Source organism: Argiope bruennichi, chromosome 1 (assembly GCF_947563725.1).
Source record: "Argiope bruennichi chromosome 1, qqArgBrue1.1, whole genome shotgun sequence".
NCBI classification, from domain to species: Eukaryota; Metazoa; Arthropoda; class Arachnida; order Araneae; family Araneidae; genus Argiope; species Argiope bruennichi.
The window spans coordinates 122,710,440-122,730,945 of NC_079151.1; the positions used below are offsets into that span (position 1 = coordinate 122,710,440).

General features: G+C 26.9%; 2 protein-coding genes across 2 annotated transcripts in view; one reads left to right on the top strand and one right to left on the bottom strand.

The window, feature by feature from the left end:
* The window catches only part of LOC129980700 (zinc finger CCHC domain-containing protein 8-like), a 28,129-nt gene extending 13,815 nt beyond the window's left edge, over positions 1 to 14,314 (bottom strand). The window contains exons 1-6 of the mRNA XM_056091085.1: positions 14,231 to 14,314; positions 8,090 to 8,184; positions 5,354 to 5,450; positions 5,172 to 5,268; positions 4,228 to 4,316; positions 2,920 to 2,991 (exon numbers count right to left, since the gene is read on the bottom strand). Coding sequence (XP_055947060.1) covers positions 2,920 to 2,991; positions 4,228 to 4,316; positions 5,172 to 5,268; positions 5,354 to 5,450; positions 8,090 to 8,183 — 449 coding nt within the window. The 5' untranslated portion in view covers position 8,184; positions 14,231 to 14,314. The remainder of the gene's footprint in view (positions 1 to 2,919; positions 2,992 to 4,227; positions 4,317 to 5,171; positions 5,269 to 5,353; positions 5,451 to 8,089; positions 8,185 to 14,230) is intronic.
* Positions 14,315 to 14,894: 580 nt separating this feature from the next.
* Positions 14,895 to 18,454, top strand: LOC129976054 (protein roadkill-like). The gene has a single exon (XM_056089412.1). The coding sequence runs from the start codon at positions 15,129 to 15,131 to the stop codon at positions 16,257 to 16,259; it is 1,131 nt and encodes a 376-aa protein (XP_055945387.1). The 5' UTR covers positions 14,895 to 15,128; the 3' UTR covers positions 16,260 to 18,454.
* Positions 18,455 to 20,506: the final 2,052 nt, after the last annotated feature.

The following is a 20,506-nucleotide window of genomic DNA, read 5'->3' on the forward strand; positions in this document are numbered from 1 at the left end:
TCTCAATTTTTTGAGCCACTGTATATATATATATTTTTTTTTTTGAATAGGGTTTATACAAAACCCAACTTTTTGAAAAACCGGTTTTCAATTTCAATATTTATAAAAAACCGGTTTTAGCCGGTTTTCGAATTTTTGTCAAAAAAAAAATAGTATTGGAAAAAACATTTTATTACATTTATATAAAAATAACAAAAAAATCAATATCAAAGTCAAAAATATTAAAAAAATGATGGATTACATATACATATTACTTACACAAAAAAACGGAAACTCAAACAAAAAATTTCAAATAATATTTCTATTATTTTCACTAATTTTAATTTCTTCTAAGAAAATAGGATTTTAAAAAACATAAAATATCCACTGAACGGGGGTTAAGTCTTATTCTTATTTTGGACACAATATTGCCTGAAATTGAAAATACTCATTCACTAGCTACTAAGCTTGGTTTTATAGTATTCATAGCAATAACAAATCTAAGTTTTTTGTTCTTTTATTTGTTGCACCAAATAATAAAAATTCAGCGTTTAGTGTCTTTGGATTTGTAAGTTTTTTTTCGAGGTCTTCAAGAAATTTATGAATTGATTTTTCCATGGCTTCTTTTAAAAAAGCATTTCTCTGAGGAGTAAGATTTGCTCTTCATCAGAATCGGTTTCTACATAAGGATTTGGAAAAATTGTAGACAGTATCTTTCCAGATAATAATTTCAGTTTTTGAAGTTAAAGAAAGTCACTAGATTTCTTCGCTGAGCTCGAAATGTTTTGTGGATTTTTTTAGCAAATACAGCAAAGAGTTTTTTTTCTTCGAAAAAGAAGAGTATTTAGGCATCCCGGAAAACCGGTTTTCTTAATTTAAAAACTGGTTTTCAAATGTGATAAATTTACTTTATAAAACCAGGTTTGAAAAACCATCAAATACTATTCTCGAACATTAAAGTGAGATTTTCGTGAAACAGATTTCAATATTTTAGTAAATCCCTTTTGTAATTAGATGTGTTTTTAAAGATTTTATGCCAGAAATTTTTGAAAATTAGATTTTGGCTTGTTTATTAAAAGTTTAGTCATCTTTCGAGGAATTGCTTCTGAAATTCTGCCTTATAACAATTTCATTAAGTTTTTGAAGAAATATAAATTTTGACTATAAAATTTCATTTTCATCTTTATTGCCATTATTTCTTTCTAAAGATGCCCAGGTAAATAAAGCAAGAAAATGAAGAGTGAAAATCTACATAGATGGTATGCTCTTCTATTGCAATAACCTGAGAAACTCTCAAAAGCTGCATTAGCGAAATAGAATTTAATGTAAATTTTGCGGTAAGTGAAAGAACACAAGCACTAAAAGGAATCTGAAATCCCTAGTTTCTTAAGCTTTCATTTTTATAGCCATTATTTCTTTCTAAAGTGGCTGGGTACATTAGCTTTTTCGTCCTTCGTATTAGTGAATTAATGCATTTCAGTGAGGCTTCAAGTGTGCATTCAAGTGAAGCTTCTGCAGGGGGCGCTTCAAGCGTTCTTCTACATTTTAAAATTTTCATACGTTTAAAATGCTTTCTAAATGTTTACTTATTTGAGTTTTTATTTATTTATTTTTTTGTTCTAATGCAAGGAAAAACAGAAATTTTCGGCGACAGAAGAGGACGGCGAAAGGGTTAAGTAAAGAAAATGTAAAAATCTACATAGTTTTGAATATGCTGCAAAACTACAATATATTTCAGTTTTACATATGCTGCTTTAATCCTAAAATCACCCAATTATTTTGATGTTGTAATTTCAGATTAGAAAATTATTTTTAATTAACATTTAAAGTGGCCCAAGCCTTTTATATTTTATTATATTTTTAAAATCTTGAGACCATTTAATCCATGGATAATAATATATATATATATAAAAATAAAATAAATTATTTGTATTTGAACTGAACATAGCAAATACAAAAAGCTATTTTAGATGCTCAGAAGGTATAGTTTAGCCATATTACAAATTAGAATGAAATGCATGCGATTCAGAGCTTATAGTAAGAAAAAGGTACAGGAAATGCTCATGGACTTTTCATTTCCTCATTATTTTCAACATCAGAACCTGATCTAATTCCATGTAACATAAATATGGTGTCAGAACAAATTTTAACAAATAGTAATATATATGGAATTTTTATGCAAATTATTTTCTTTAGAATTCAGATATTGCTCTTATGAGATGTAGCTTCAATCAGCAAAGTTATGGAATTGAGGCTTTGAAATTGATGTTATTTCCCCCATGTTTCACCTCAGGAGTTTTTGTATTAAAAATAATAATGCTGATTTAAAAATTTCATTTTTGAATAATAAGCATTTGACACTGAAGAATGTGCCAAGTGTTTACAAATAAGTTAAATCAGTTAGCTTTGTAGCTCTTTTTAAGAGATTCAAATGTTTTTGAACCATAAGAAACAATTTCGAAAACATTCACATTTTAATGAAGAGCGAAGAATGTGTTAAAAAATAAATGGTTAGTAAAGGGAGGGTGGGGGGCATGTACAGTTAATTTCTGGAACCAATGCTCATCTTAATAACAAATATCTAGAGGTAATTAAGTTATTAAAAAATGAGCAAATTATTTACGATAATGACTCATCTGGCAATTGATAAACTAGGAGTTTTAATTTATTATCTGCCTACTACCATTCTACAGAATATCTAATTTCTTTATAATTCGCTATCAAAATTCAATGCTTAGAAGTCAGTCTAAAATTATATCTTTTATGCAAAACAACATAAATAAAGTAAAGCTTATGAATTAAAACACATAGTAAAGTTCAGTTCACCTTTAAGGCAATATAATACTTTTTAAATCCTAAAAATACTTTATTAATACCTAAAGAATACTTTTTAAATCTATTCTTAAAAGAAGGATTCTATAAAATGGAAAAAATACTAACCTTTCTTCAATGTTTTTTTCTTCAGGTTCTGGTTTATCACAATGTAAAACATCTTCGAATGCAGATGAGTAACTAATTTATTAAAGAAAAGCTTAACCATATATCATGAAACAAAACACATAAAAATTCTTCATTTTAATTACTAATTTAAAATCACTTTTAAAAGATGAAAATCTCTAAAGCTATAAAATAAACTGAATTACAAATTATTCTCAAGAATAGGCAAAAGCTATAATTTATCATGTAAAACTAAAAATTAAAAAAAAGAAATTTCAGGGCATATTGCACATAATCCCAAGGATTTCAAACAAATTTTGATGAGTAAACTAGATTTTAGGCCTCTTCGATGATAATAGCCATACATTAAGGAATGTGATTGTTATTTTAAATATCTTTTAATTAAAAATATTGATAAAAAATTATTTACATCTATTTTCTTTTATTTCAATTTTATTACCTTTATATAAATTCTACTTTTAATTAAAAAAAAACTTACAAAAAGTTTTGATCCTTTTTTTTATATCAAATTTAAATTTATCAATGAATGTAACTCAACTGTAAAAAAAAGGTAACACAAAAATTTCTTTTTCACAATGTGGATATTTTTTAAAAAAATTCCTTTGCTTTTAAGCTATATAGAACACTGACTGGATAAATCAATAAAATTAAACAAAATAATTCTATATGCTAAACAGAAAATCTGGGGATAATAAGTTGGTTCAAATTTTGTACATTTTTACAGAAAATTGTTTACTAATTTCAATTTTTAATAACTCAATGAATTTCATTTCTTCACAGACAGGTTAAAATTACATAAACAATAAACCATTACAAAATATAGGATATTCTCAATAAATGATTATTTTTAAAAAATTATTAAAAAAACTATTGTAATTAAGCTATATAAAATAAGAAGACTGAAATAAGATAACAGAACAGAACTATTTAAATGGATTACTTTTAGAGTGAAAGAGAGAGAGAGAGAGAGAAAGTAATATTCAAATAAATTTTTTTTTTAGTAATGAAGCAAAATAATTGTTTTTGAATGATATATTCCAGTACTGATACTTTATAACAGTACTGATACTTTATAACAATATATAAGTATACAAATTGTCAATAATATTATTTTTTGTAACAGCTTAGGCCCTTTTTTTTTCACTAAAACTATTTTTTCCCCATCAACTTATTATAACATTTAAGTATCCAGATTGAGTATGGTTTCATTTAACCTGATTATGAGAATTCCACTGCATTTTAAATACAAATTTTATAATTAGAAAAAACTATTTACAATGTAAAGGATACAGAGGTACTGTATCTGCTGTTTTTCGGTCAGTACTAGATGATGAATTTAATCTTTCAGCCTCCAAAGTTGACTGAAGTTTGCTAAATTCCTATAGAAAAGAATCCAGATACAATAATAAAAATAAAAAAAAAAGAAAACATGTAATTAAATAAAGATTTTTTTATGTCTAATTTCCTTGAATTTGTATAAGTATAAAAGTTTATTAATTAGATATATATGTATACTATCTAAATTTAGCTTGTAAAACTAAAAATAAACTAGATTTTATTTGAGAAAAATTAAATTAGAAATAGCGAGCATCTCCACATTAATAAATTCATAATTAGAAGGAATTATAAAGGTACAGACTGTTTACGTCTGGAGTTCATTTCATAGATTTTGACAGCACTCAATAAGCAAAACCACATATCATAATTTTTCAAATTTTACAGTAGGAAGAAAATATGAATTGTTTGTAACAAATAATGAATAGTTCTGACTTGTGACAGTATAATCCAGTCTGATGTGAATAAATAAAATCAGAAATATCTGTAATTGGCTGTGAAAGATTTAACTACTGTTTTCTCCTTCAGAACTTCAAAAAGTGAAATAGGTGCTTGTTAGGATTCATATAAAAGTTGTCTCACATTTTATGGAACAACATTAGATACTAGATTATCTTTTCTGTTTATTTCTTAAAAGTGTAAATGTTTAAGTGCATATCAAGGAAGTTTAAAAAAAAAACAACGATTCAAATGACAATATATCTATCAAAATGCAAAGAAAAGATGTGAACATAACAAAAATACATGATTTAAACAACATATAAAACATTAATTCAGTAAATATGATAAAAATATATAACAATAACACAATGAAAACTTTTAAATCAATATCTTCTGCTTCATATATAATTTCAAATGGTTATAGTTAAAATGTATTACTGAAAGATACTATTACATACTTGTTCTCCTTTATCATATATCTGAGAATTCATAGTGAAATGCTCATCTCTGTCCAATATATCCTTCAAGAAATTTTCCAGTTTTGATCTATATTTCCTAGTAAAAAATAAATTGTTAAAATAAAGTTTGTATAGAACAGAAAATAGTGAATTTGTATTTAATCACCACACTATTCACTTACTCTTCATAAAATTCATCTCTAAAGACAACTTTAACAACTGAGTTACCCCATGCCATATTCTCAGTGATCTTGCTGATAAGCATTTTTAATCTCTGAAGTGAATTAGTTAAAGAAACTGAAAAAACATATGATGGCAGCAATGCATTTATAAAAAATACATTATATAATAGTGGCTCATTCAACATAATCATAAGCACATTACAACTTTTAATCCTATACTATGCAATATTGCATATTAGCATTGTATATATATTTTACAATAGATCATGAATAATTTAACATTTAGTTAATGAAATTATTTTTGATGGATGAATTATTGTAATAAAAAATGTAAGTTACATTTTCTTTGATAACTTTTTTTATATTACTTATTATTATTATTTATATAAATTTTCTTGGCTGAAGTTAAACAAAGTAAACTCCAAAAGTGTATAAATTTATTTTTATCACACAATAAATTAATTTATTTCATGTATTTAACTTTATGCATATACAGGGAATTACATTTTCATTAATAAGAAGCTTATGGTAGAATTGAATGTTGCTTACAAGTATTATTAAAAATAAATAAACCTTTCTTTTATCAGTAAAAAGCTTAATAATTTAGTAGTCTACTAAAAATTTTTTTCATCCATTGGTATTATTGCAAGTGCATATAATCGATCTTGATTCATAATGTATCTCATAAAAATAATTTATTCTTTTTGATGCTGAAATACCATTTATGTTTAAAATAATTAAAATAAAAAAACACAATAATATATTTTATTATATAAATTTATAGGTGTATAATGTATTTAAATCATACTGTTATTGCTACAATTTAAGAAATTATATTATTTCAAACCACTCCATGCTATTATGTCAGAGATTTTTCAACTGTAGACCATAACTACAAATGACATTTTACAAAATGATATTGAGACAGGAAGTTTTTGCAATGACTTCTTTCAGATTCATAATAAAAGAAAAATACTATAAAACTGTTCTGATTTTTTTTAAAAATCTATACAAATTTAATAATAATAAACAGTTATTTTAAATCGCTCATTAACATTACATTACTGATCCTTAGATTATATAATTTAATCCTTTGTTTTTTCATTTCTTTTACAGTTTTAGAATCAAATTTTTTCTGCCATAAAAAAAGAACCAAAAATTTACTGAAAAACAATCAATAAAGTTGAATTTCATATTAAATCTGTAACTGGAAGGCGATGTGCATTTTTCTGTGTGTACAGCCTGAAGAAACAATACTGTATTTTGTAATGGCTCAAGATGGAATTTTATTATTTATATTAGAAAGAAAACTGCATTAGCTTGCTAGAAATGAAATGGAATATTATTGGAATTTAAGAAATTAAACATATAATTTAAATAAATTACTAATTAAAATTATATACTAAAAATTGCAAGGGGAGAGGGGTATAGATCTGTAGGCCCTATATTTCAGCCTCTTTTGATTATATACATGCACATACTAAAAAATAAATACATTATTATGTATGCACGCATGGATTTTCACATTATAACAAAATACTAAAAAGATCAAGGAAACATATCTTTATAAAATAATCATAAGACATTATTCACTAATTCAATCCAACATTGATATTAAAAGCAATATTATTTTTTTAATAAATTGAGAAGGCTGCTATCCCATTGTAGAAATACTAAAATAATATTATCACTATTAAAAATATTGTATGCAATCCATATTCATGAAATGAATTTCTAATTTCATTCAAATAATTTATTCTAATAGGTTCTTCAATAAGTTCTTTCAAAAATCATCTATTTTGTCAGAATTATTAAATTTATTCAATCTCATTAGTAAATTTACATGAGAATACAAGTTACATTGATGCAATATGGATCTTACTCCAATTAAATTCCAATCTCTAATTATTAATGATCAAGTTAAATAATAGGGAATAACAGAATTAAATAACAGGGTCAATTAACAATTAATCACTATATTAAAGCAAATTCAATGAAATCAATTTCATATATTAACTCATGCTACTTTAAAGTATAAAAATTTTTAACCTCATTACACTTGACGTACCTAGATGCATTGTGTATAAATATTTTCTCTGCCTCTTTAGATATTAACAACTTAGATGATATAAGTTTTACACTGGAGTTGTAAAATTATAAATTACTGATGTATTGAATGCCAAAATTATTTTTATTTTCTGTAACTGCTGGTAGTTTACATACTAAACTGATCTAAAGATTATTCTAAAATGCTTTCCGAAATGGATTAAATCTGCTCTTGGATTATAATAGAATCATTTTTTGGCAGATTAACTTCACTAAAGATGATTATATCTAGCTTTATTAATTGTGCTGATATCCCAAATCATTTATTTATATTCTCAATTAATTCAATAATCTAGTATTTATTACCACTGAACAATAAAAAACATGAAATAATAGAAATTATTTCATGAATTATTTTAAAAAGTGAACCTATCCAATTTACGGAAAATAAAGAAAGATTTCTTTCATACATTAATTTACATCATTAAAGAAAGAAAGAAAAACATAATAAAATTCAAGAAAACGTAAAAAATATGCATGGACAGTTAATAAATTCTTTTAATTTACTTTACAAAAAAAAAAACTTATAATAATTAAAAATTAATTTACAGCACATCAAAGCAAGGAAAGAAGATTTTACAGTATTATAGAAAAATCAAATATAATTTAATAATTGAAATAAAAGGATATTTTCATTAGTTAAAGTTTTAACTTTGATAGCATTATCTGCATCTTTAATTGAATTTTGCCAATCATTCTCCATCCGTGAGTCTTTATCCTTCATCCTGAAATAAAAAGTCGTTTTTACTATTTATAAACATTTATGAAAATTTGCACTATATTTCATATAAATAATGCTATAGCTGAAAAATGTATAAAGTTTTTTCGAGGATATGAAGATCATAAGGACAGAATGTATCATTTTTGTTAGGCCTAATTATGATGCTTAATTAGAAAGCAGATATCTATTTCTAGTATTCTAAAACATTAATTTGCTTTCATTTCTTTAAAGATACCCCAACTCTCCAAGAAAAATGTGTTTAATTGCTAGTATTTATATCTTTTTTAAAGCTAGTATAATTGGTAGAAAAATTAAGTTTCTGAAAAAAAAAAAATAATAATAACTTCTATAACAGTGAAAACTGATGTAGCTTTCACAGTCAATAAATCAGACCAATAATATGGCATAAGAAATTAGTCATTTATTTTAGAAAAGACACGAATTATATTTTAAATAAATATTGTTTATGCCCTTTCTAAAACAAACAAATCAAATAAACCCAGTTTGTATAAATCTGCAGAATCCTCTCTCCAGCTGAATAAAGATTACTAGATATCTAAACAATTTATTTTTTATAGTTTTCTATTAAGAATCTGGGAACCAAAGACCTGCACTATAAAATAGTAAGAAGAAATACTAGAATAGAACAATAAATATATGTAAAATAGCAATTCAAATTATATGGATTATATAAAATCCAGAGAAAATAAGTTTTAAAAATACATTTTTAAAGAAATAATAATTTTTATAAGATACGCCTCATTTTCCCTGCACTCATTAAAGAAACTTTTTCTTTTGGAAATTGGAGTTTTTGTTTTGAGGTTTATATTTGCTATTTTATTTGATTGCTTTATCTGAAATTTTCTTGCATCTTACAGTTATGTTATAAGTATAACAGAAGGTAGAATTAAAATGCTAATCTCTTCAGTTTGTATGATTCTATGGAAAATGAAACAATGAGATCTGAAAAGTTTGAGTGCAATAAAAACTGAAAGTATTTAGAAGACTCATAGACATTAATATGGAAGTACATTTATGGTTTCAAAATTTATTACAGTCTTATCTCATATCATTATATCGTAATATGTCATAATAGTCTGAATCAAAATTTCTGCTCTCCCCCCCCTTTCATGTTTCATCTTTTTCATGTTCCTTCTCACCTTATTGTATTCAGAGAATTTTGTTTAATTCAAAATGAGGAATACCCCAACAACAAGAAAACCTAAGTTTTAACTAAAAAAATCATCAGCTATTTAACTACAGCATTCCAATCTAGTTATGAGAATCCTGAACTTTGTCTGTTTCAGGTTGGAAAAATATCCTCCATTTATTCCAAATTTCAATCAAATATTTGAATTTTATTAACAAATAATTGGTTCTTATTCAAAAAGACTTCTAAAAATTAAGTTAAGAAATTCTCTAAGACTTAACTATTTTGATGTTATAACTGTCAAGTTAAAGAAACTAGCTTTTAATAAAAATGAACTGAGTTATATATATATCTTTGAAACTTTGCATCTTGTTATACTTTATTCATGATTATTAAAGATTCATATAAATTGTCTGCTTTTGAAAGAAACGTGGAAAATATATTTGACATTCAGATAGTTAAAGTAAAAACACATTATGATTCCTAATATTGTAAGTAGAATGCACTAATAGGAGAAAGAAAAGAAAATTTTTTTGAAGAGGGGATAGAAACAAAAAGTATTTTGATATTCCAGTGAAATGAAAGGAAGTACAACATAGTAAACTTGTTCTATTGGGAGGTGTGGTCAATATAATAAATTTATTGGTTTTTTAAGCCTTTTTGTTTCCAGAAATTCATAGTTTTCTAGTGTTTATCATATAGTAAGTTTTGCATGTTAGTATCAGCGCTATGATTAAGACTTTTTTCCCCTATGGCATGTAATACATATAGAAAAGGCAAGAAGATAAATTGGCTTTTTGTGGAGTGTATTGCATTTATCTAAAAATCAAAATTATTCTTTGTTAATGTAAAAGTGATAAAATATTATGCATTAGTAAAAATAAATGTTAACTAAAATGTAGCCAGAAGATTTTTTATTTCAGTAAGAGCTGTAAAGTTGTCACTTATGGTGAACAAAACATTTTTAGTGATATAAACAAAATAATAACTCGCAGAGTGATTTTTTTTTTTTTTTTTAAGAAGGGGGAAAAAAAGCAGCGAAATATTTTCATGAATTGCTGTAGGATTCAGTTATAAGAAGAAAAAAAAATTGCAGAAATCAAAACAAGCAAATAAATTAGTGGAAAAAAGAATGATATTTGATTTCCTTTTAATTACTTTGGTACATTAAAATAACCCAACAGTGTTGATTAATACCAATCACTTTCTTTTCTAACATATCAAAAGCTTTAAATTCTTTGTCTGTTGTATCTTGAATGGATGTTAAGTACTGTGAACCTTCTCCAGGCCTTTGATTGTTTCTATCTAACAAGTGAGATTTGATCCATATTCTCAATATTGCTATCCTCACTTGAATTGTTTTGTTTTCCTTCCAAAAATATAGATGTCAATTACAATTATTTGTGAGCAAATTTCAATGTTGTTATCAATGTTGACAAACACATTAATGCTGCACCCTTTTTCATTTGCAATTTGCAGCAAAGTCGCTAATAGCTCTGGGTTTATGATGAAGATTTCTTCTGATTCTGCATTTACTATGAACCCTGCTATCAGAAATAATTCAAAACAATCTGTAGTGAAACAGAACTTCAACTTTTGTATGCATAGTTAATTGCATACAAAATCGAAACTTTTAACTTTTTGTTCCAATCCAATGTTTTTATCGGAGCTTTTCTTATGTATTACGGAAAAGCTTATGAAAAAGAGTTTACGAAAAGGCATCTTTTATGTACTTTCATTTAAAGTCACAAATTTTCCCTTGATTTAAAGGCTGAAGAAGTGCGGTTATATTTGAAAAAAGAAAAACAATTTAAATCATTTTAAATTTTTGGATTGATTGTCAGTAATATAGTTATTGACAATGATGGTAATTTTTTTTTTCTGAACAAAAACTATGAATCCAATTTGCAAATGATTGTGAAAAATGTATGAATAAGTCATTCCCATGGCATTTTGTATTGTAGAGAATTTAACATTTAAAAAGAAGTATGACTTTTTATTTCATCTATCACAAAAGTTCTCTCTCTCTCTCTCTCTCTCATTTTCAGTGGTTTTAGTTTCACCTTTTAACTTCTATTAGCTCCAAGCAGAAGCATGAGATTTTATTTCCTTGCTTTTCTAGAAATACACATTTCACTCTAAATGACACAGTTTTATGAGATAAAAGATGATAAAATAAGCAAGAATCATCAAATGTTTTTTCCTGAAAATTAAAAACATTTGATACATCAAACCTAGATAAATGTCCTTAAGAACATTATTCTTCCAGTCTTCTGAAACATCACTACCAACAGCAATTGCATCTCAGAAAATCTTTTTAAAAGAAAAGCATTATCTGTTTTTGAAATGCTTTAGCCAACCACTACCTGCAGCCGAAATCTTTAATGTTCAACTCCTCAGCAATTTCCATAGATTTTTCTCTGAAAAGCAGGGTAGAAATTGGTATATTTTGTGCTGTGGCATGTTTTAGACATCAAACTGAAATCTCCTCAATGTCATCAAACTTCGATTTCCTTATTCTCTTCCTTTTGTCTTTGAAGTCAGTTTTTTCAAAGACTTGTTTGAATAAAAGAATGCTTTTTAAAGTAGTTCTGGGAACATGGCGTTCTTAGGGATAAGCTATTTTTTATACCTTTGATTTTTCAAAATATGCAATTAAACCTTTTTTTTTTTTTTTTTTTTTTTCCTTTAAGAAAATAACTTTTCATTTTCTTGACATATTAAAAATGTAATTGAAACCTGAAACTGCAAGTTAAAAAAACAGTTCTTATAGCTAGGCTTACTCGCTATGAAATGAAGTCACACTCAAGAAAAAAAATGCTTAAACATGACAGAGACACAGCAAGAAGTATGCTTTGAACGATTAGCAGCAAGAAGTATGGTACACATGTATAGAGAAATTTCACGAACTAAAATCTACAAAAAGAATGCTTAGCAACAAAAGGTATCTACAAATGTTTTGCTGAAAAGATAAGTATGATAGAAAATTCCACAATCAAAAATTGGCTTTTTTTAATGTGAAAGAACACAGCTGGAAAGACACATGATGGCATACAAAATGGAAAAGAAAGATGTTTTGGGCCATTTGTGAAGGTGATGAGTTATCCAGAGTAGAATTAAATACGACAACAGATAAAGGAGGATTATTTTACAGTGCAGTGAAAGCTTATAAGCCAGTTAACAGCTACGCTACACGAGCAATTGCTTTTGTATTGTGGTCATGTTACTCGGCTGCGAACCATAAGGTCCCAGGTTCTATCCTCTCTCATCCCAAATCCCCCTACATTGGTGACCAGGATGCGATACCTTCAACCTTCATACAGCCGTTGTGGTGCCATCTACCAACAAACAAAAGTCGTCAGACTCACTTGACGCAGCAACACAAAGCCGTCAGGCTCATTTGGTGCAACAGCAACCACATACACTCGCCATAACGCTTGGCACTTCTCAAAATGGGGAAAGGTGTATTAAACTCAACAGCCACGATACATCACCACTCACCAGCCATATCGTTCGTCTCTTAACATGTTACTCAGCTGCGAACCATAAGGTCCTTTTTAGGAACAATATGAAGTGGTGATGCATAGTTGGTTTTGGATGGTCTTATATGGCCAAATCCCCCTACAACAGTATTGTGTACGAGCCTTATTGAGATCAAAGAAAAACAACAACTTAAAATAGTGATGACTTATATGGAAGATGATTTAACAAGGTTTCAAAAATGAGTTTTTTTTAATGAGGTTCTATAAATATGATCACTTTTCATTGCACAGGAATAAATCAGATATTGTAGATAATAGAATAAATTGATAATGTAGCTTAGTTGAATTAACATCCCATTTGGAAGCAATACAAGAGCTTTCGGATAGACTTCAAAGTTTCGAACCTTGGTCAGATAATGAAGATGATATCTAAGCTGGCAACCCCTTTTTAAATTTTCAAATTGCATTAATGGGAGGACATATAGCCTACAACATAAAATTTAGTGAGTAACAGGCCCATACATACAATGGATATTTAGTAGAATCACTAAACTTGGAATCTTCCAGCCACAAAGCCGAGACCTTATCATTAGACAAATGTAATCCCTCGACATGATAGAAAAAATGAAAATCAATACGAAACATATTCCTTTCATTACTTTTAGCACTTTTTACAAATATTTTATCAAGTAATTATTTCTATATATTTTAATGGTTTACTTTATATTCAATTACCCATGATAATTTTAGAAAACACTGTCTTATCTTCTTTATTTTAATTTAAATCTTAAAATAGTCAAGTTTCCAAACTTCTGCAGTACCTGCATTTTTAAGGGCCGAAATGCAAACTGCAAAATTTTACTCAGAAAATCCATTATATTGACCCTTTTATGAACAGAGACATTTTAAATTTCATTTCTCATGTCATAACCTTTAACTTTCAGTACTTACAAATACAAAATTGGTACTGAAGATGAAAAAAAGGTGAAAAATAATGATATGTACCTGTCTCATTCTTTTGTTTTATAACCTTATGTAGGTAACTAAATCGTTTTATTACAATAAATTTAATAAATATATCCACTTAACTATAACTTTAAACTTTTTATTTTGATGCATCAGCAGCTTTTAATGCATATGAGCATATTCACCTTTAGAAATTTATTATCGTACAAATCGTGACGTATCTAAAAATATCACTTCAAAACAAACTAAGTTTAGCCATATGGGAAAAAAAACTCTATAAATTCTTCATAAAACTATAAATAAACTTATAAATTTTCCCAAAAAATGGACATGAATATTAATAGAAAAAAAAATTATATCAAGATGAAAAGTTTCGTAATGCAGAATAATTTTGTAAGATAAACTAAAACATGAAATAAAAGTTAAAAAAAAGATTTAAAAAAAGTTTGAACCTGTGTTTGAAAAGTCCTTGAACTTCCGATGCAAGGTTTTTGGACGGAGAGAATGTAAATATAAACACCGATGAACAAGTATTTGACGTCAGAAGAATATATTGACGTCATAATATAGTCATGGCATAGATAATGCCACTCTGATAAAATAATTTTCAAATATTAATATGTATTGGTAATTTAACTTAAAAAAATAAATTCATAAAAATAATTATTTAATAAGTAGTAGTATAAAAAATTATTTTATTAATCATTTAAAGACTTATATTGACTGAAATGAATATTTATTCATTAATTTATTTGATTGTTAATTTGAAGATAAATTTCCTTTTCATGAAAAATGGTTTTCTTCTTTTTAATAGTTTTGATAATGGCTAAAATTCTAAAAATCTCCTGAATTGTTGCTTTCAATTGTTTATTATCATTCATATGCAAGGTCACACATAATAATGAATTATGTGTCATTTTCTTCGCTAAAACTGAAATATTTGGATCCATTATAAAAATATTATTAGTTTTTAAAGTATTAATTTTATTTATTAATGTAGTATATTAAGGTTAAAATTACTTTTTCTTTTGATTCTCAAAAAGTAAACAAAGAAAAAACGAAACTTGGTTGTCCGCTCTGAATGTTTCGCCCAATGGTGTCATTGACATTGTAACCTCGAGTATCCGCGTTTTCTCATTTGTTGTTTCTGGAACAAGGAATTTCGGTTAAGTAACTACTACTACTGCAACTTTATTTTAGGTGAGGGCAGATGTGTTCTTTGTGACCCTATTAGTTTCAGTTTGTCCTCTTTGAAATATACACTCTAAATTTGCTAAGCAATTTGAAACGTTTTCAACGTAACAAAAGCTTCTCAATATTGTTCATTAAATTATCGGAGACGCTGCCACAATGGCGTTGACTCGCGTTCCATCTCCTCCACCTACACCGCAATCTGAAGCAGCACAATCTGTTGCTGAAAGCTGGTGTTATACTCAAGTTAAGGTAATCAAATTTTCGTTTATGTGGACAATAAATAATTTTAGCTATAGTCGAGAAGAAATGGGTGAAGTTCTGAAAAGTTCAACCTTCTCAGCTGGTTCAAATGATAAATTAAAATGGTGCTTACGCGTAAATCCAAAAGGCCTGGACGAAGAAAGTAAGGATTATTTGTCTCTTTATCTATTGCTTGTATCGTGTAACAAAACAGAAGTTAGAGCAAAATTTAAATTTTCGATCTTGAATGCCCGTAAAGAAGAAACCAAGGCCATGGAGAGTCAGAGAGCATATCGATTCGTTCAAGGTAAAGATTGGGGATTTAAGAAATTTATTCGGCGAGATTTTTTGCTTGATGAAGCGAATGGACTCCTTCCCGATGATAAGTTGACATTATATTGTGAAGTAAGTGTGGTTGCTGATTCAATAAACATATCTGGTCAGAACAGTGCTATCCAGTTCAAAGTTCCTGAATGCCACTTGTCAGATGACTTTGGCAATCTGTTCGAGGGCCAGAAGTTTAGTGATGTGGTCCTCAGTGTTAATGGACGAGAATTTGCAGCCCACAAAGCTATTCTTGCTGCTAGATCACCTGTATTTTGTGCTATGTTTGAGCATGAAATGGAAGAGAAGAAACAAAATCGAGTTGAAATTACTGATATGGATCATGAAGTTTTGAGAGAAATGCTGCATTATATTTACACTGGAAAAGTATCCAATATTGAAAATATGGCCGAAGATTTACTTGCTGCTGCAGATAAGTATGCACTTGATCGACTTAAGGTAATGTGCGAAGAGCATATATGTGCCAATCTGTCCGTTCTTACTGCCGCAGAAGTTCTTATTTTAGCTGATATGCATAGTGCTGAACAGTTAAAAGCTCACGTCATAGATTTCATAAACATGCATGCTACTGATGTTATGGAAACACCTGGCTGGAAGGCCATGATCAATTCACATTCTCATTTAGTGGCTGAAGCATTTCGAGCCCTTGCTACCCAACAAATACCAGCAATTGGTCCACCTAGAAAACGAGTCAAACCTTAAAAAGTTCAAATTGAACACTTTGCTAATATTGATATTACAAACTTTTTACTTTGGTTTCTGCTTTCCATTTTTTGATTTACATTAAATCATTTGGCATGGAGTTCCGAACTGTTATACCTCTTGCTATTTTCATTATGTGAACTATTTTTTGGAAGATGACAGTTTTTCTTGCTTTTGCTTGATTAACTTTGGAAAGAAGTTTATTTTTGGGTGTACTTTTCATTTTTTGTTTATTTCTAGAGTTAATAATTACATATTTTTTAAAAACTTGTGATTATTATGGAGTGAATTGTATATACTGCTTTTGCAAGATCGAGCCTTGTGGCAGTTACTGCGGTAATGTACAATATTTTTGTGCACTTGTTCTTGTAAAATCAGTTCTTCTGTATTTGCTATTCATCAGTATTCATATTATTTGTTGAACTATAAATGATCTTTAAGATACCTTCTAATTTTTGCATTATATCTTTAAACATGTTTTAAGATTAATTGTATTGTGTATGCTAAGTGTTAAAAAATGTAATGGGAAAATTTAAATGTGCACTTTCTTGTGATTTGTCCTAAATGGTTATGGTTCTTTTTAGTAGATATTGTACTCTCTAGGACTGACATAATTAGATTTATATATCATATTAAAAATGTTCCTGTGTACTTTATTTTTATTTCTTGTGTATGGGTTTCAATTTGTCCAAATCTCATTTAGATTTAGTTAAATGTTTGTTCTTGAATTGTGATTTTGTGTTTTAAGACTTTAAAGAGACAAAAAATTATAATGTAATGTTATGTTTTATTTTTCCTCGACTTTCTGCCTTGTTAATTGTATAGAAGTTTCTCTATAAATAAACAATTATGAGAGATTTTCTATATATTTCTTGTATTATATGTGTATCTCCCGGTTTCTTTCCTTTTTTTATATACATGATTTCAAAACTTGCACTTTTTACTCGTGTATATGTACCTACTTTGTACAAATTGAAAGTTTTGTGATATTGTTTCAACTGTAATTGAAAAATTACTTATACATATTATTCAATGTATTTTATAATATTCTTAGAAAAGTGCACTGTTTAAACTTCCTGTGGCTTTAAATACTTGGATTAGTCTACTTCATTTTCAAATTGCTTTCCACTACTTAAAAGTAACAAAAAAATATTGGAAGGTATATTTTTAATAAGGAAAAATTGTTATATAACTGTTTAAAACGAGTTATTTTTTATGGAATTGTTTTCTTTTTTACAGTTGTTATGCTAATTGTCAAAACAGTAGATTAATAGAAATTCTTTTTAACTCTGAAAGAAAAATATATTTGGTAGTTTTTCATTGATTATTAAGGATGAAAATATAATTACATTATATAGATGACATTAAAAGTTTTAATCAACAGTCATAATTCATGACTCGAGTGGGAATATTAATCTGTCAATTACATTTTCATATTAAATTTTCTTGTACTTTAAAAATTGTAGAATTATATTTCAATAATTCAAAATAAATTGCTTTAATACAATTGAATCTTACTACAAATATTTTATGAATTATATGGATAATTCTTATAGTTAGTCTACGAAAGTTTTCCTTTAGATTAAATTTGGTAGAATTTATTTTAATATTTAAATCTGATTTATAGTTCTGAAATTAATATCATTTGTGCTTGTAAATAATCATTTTCGATGCCAGTATAAAATGGTATTTTTCCTATTTAAAATGCTTCCTACATTTATGTTTTGTAACCTACTTTAATTTTTTGTTAAAATGTTGGTTTTATAATCAAAATTTTGTTTTCTTTGTTTCTCACCACTTATTTTAGTAATGCACATTTTTATTTGTTTAATTTTTTTTCAAATGATTGCTTAAAACCTCTTGCTCTTCAGATTTATGCATTCACATATCCTTTCTTCTCTATTGTAATAATTCCACTGTTTGACCGTACTGAAAAGTAATTTTTTCTCAAAATATATTACTATATGAAATTCATCTGAAAGTTATTCATATCTTAAATGAAACCACTCACTTTGGTTTCTTTTATATGCTTTATAAAAATGTACCTGTTCATATCTTATTTAAGAAAATGTCGTGAATTTATTAATCTAGTAAGTATTAGTTTATGGGAAAGATATCATTGGTGGATCTTATTTCATTAAAAAGGCCTGGCAATTTGTATTTTTGGAAATTAATAAAATAATTTATTCAAATCACTTTCTAATTTTTATTTAATGTGTGTTTTAGTTGTAAAATTTGTTAATCTTATAATGTAGAAGTTTTTCATCATTTATTTTGATGCAGATGCTCTGATATTTTTACACAATACACAACAAAGAAACAAAACAAAAACAATAAAACCAAAAACAGCTCACTATTTTAAAGTAAAAATTAAACTTGCTGGATAATGAAAATTTTAATATATGGTGTTGGGCAGTTTGAAGGTGGTGAATTGCTAATAATCTAATGTTTCAACTATAACTTGCCCTCTAAATTATATAGAGATATCTCAAATAAAAGTGAGTTTTTTTCTGTATATAATTTTATTTATTATATTGGAGTCCTAATGGAACGTATTTCAAATATAGGATGAGGTAAGGATTTTAATTTTATATCTAGATTAACTAATAACAGGACTTGACAATATTTTTTTCTGAGAATATTTCTATGGCTTACAAGTCAACAATTTGAATTTTAAAAAAAAAGTTTTCGAATGAATTTGTTTTTAAAGATACTGCAATAAAATATTGTTTTGTTAAAAATAAGCAATTTTAATTATTTTTCCTTTCTTTTTTCCATAAAATAACATGTTAGGATTTCAAATATTTTATAATATACTCTTCACATAAAAAAATAGCTAAAGAGATTTCTGTTGCTGAATTTCTTTGGAAAGTTTGTCATAATTGGATAAACAGCTGGTATTAGATACTGGCATATTTTTTTATATCCACACAAGACAGTTGTTTAATTGACTTTTAATAAACTAAAGAATTTTTATAAATAACATAATAAGAATTGAATGATATATAAATAATTTATATGAAATGTAGTTAGGAATTTTTTAAATTTTTGGATGTTTTATTTTATACATATGATAATAACCAATTAAAAAAAAGGTGTGTATTACTGACCTTTTATTTATATTTAAAATTAATATAAGGACTAAATATATCCTTGTGCCTCAGAAAGTTTAATTTTAGATACTTATTTTGAATTTTTACCATTATGTTTCGTTTCGTATTTTTTTCATTCTTGAGTTTCATTTTTACATTTGTCTTATTATAATTCTAATCAACATTGACTTCTCCAATAAAAACATTCCCTCTTTCTGTACATGTTATTTATGTTAATGTTTCTAACACTATTGTTAAATTATCTAACCATTTTTATTGATATTAAGATGACAACAATTATAGAACAATGATATTAAAAGTGATTTTGAACCTTCAGAACCTTTAAAACAGATTTTGAAAACTTAGATAATTTTTCCTAATGACATGCATATTATTATTTTGATGACAAATCTAATTCATTTGGCATAGAAAAATTGTATATCTGGTAAATATTATCTTAAATAAATATGCTGTAATCATAAAGTTAGTTATGATATGTCTGATGATAAGACATTCCAAATTAGCTGTGACGGTCTTGAATTTCAACTACTTTTGCAGAATTGGAACAATACCTTTTATTTAGATAAAATATTCTGGATTGTTTTTATATTTTCAAGGAAATATTTCATTTTGAAGAAACTTAGCTATTTTTAATTCTTTAAAAGATTAATTTCTGAAGAAATTTCTTTTTGCTCTGAATTAAAAGAGTTCTTGTTTATTATAATCAATATAGAAGAACTGCTGGCATGGGGGTAGCGCATCTTCCCCATGATCTGGGCGTCCCTGTTCATGCATGGTTATTCTTCATCTGTGAGGAGTGTGAATGTGCCCTCCTGTAAAAAGGGGTTGTGCAAGTAAATATTACGTGTGAGTAGCTAAGATGTAGTCTTGACCCTAGTTGGCACTACTAAAACAAGAGAACACTCTCTCGGCTTAAAAGTGTTGACTTTGTCAGCGGTCTTGTCTATGACAAGTGCCATTAGAAACAACAACAACAATAAAGAAGAACCACTTTGAAGGAAAAAACATTTGCATTTAAATATTGTATTAACTTTTGTTGCTTTCTTTTATGATAACTTTTATAACTCCTTTTTTCTAAAATGTCTTTTATAATTCTTTTTTTTTTTTTTTTTTTTTTAATTTTCCAAGTTTGTC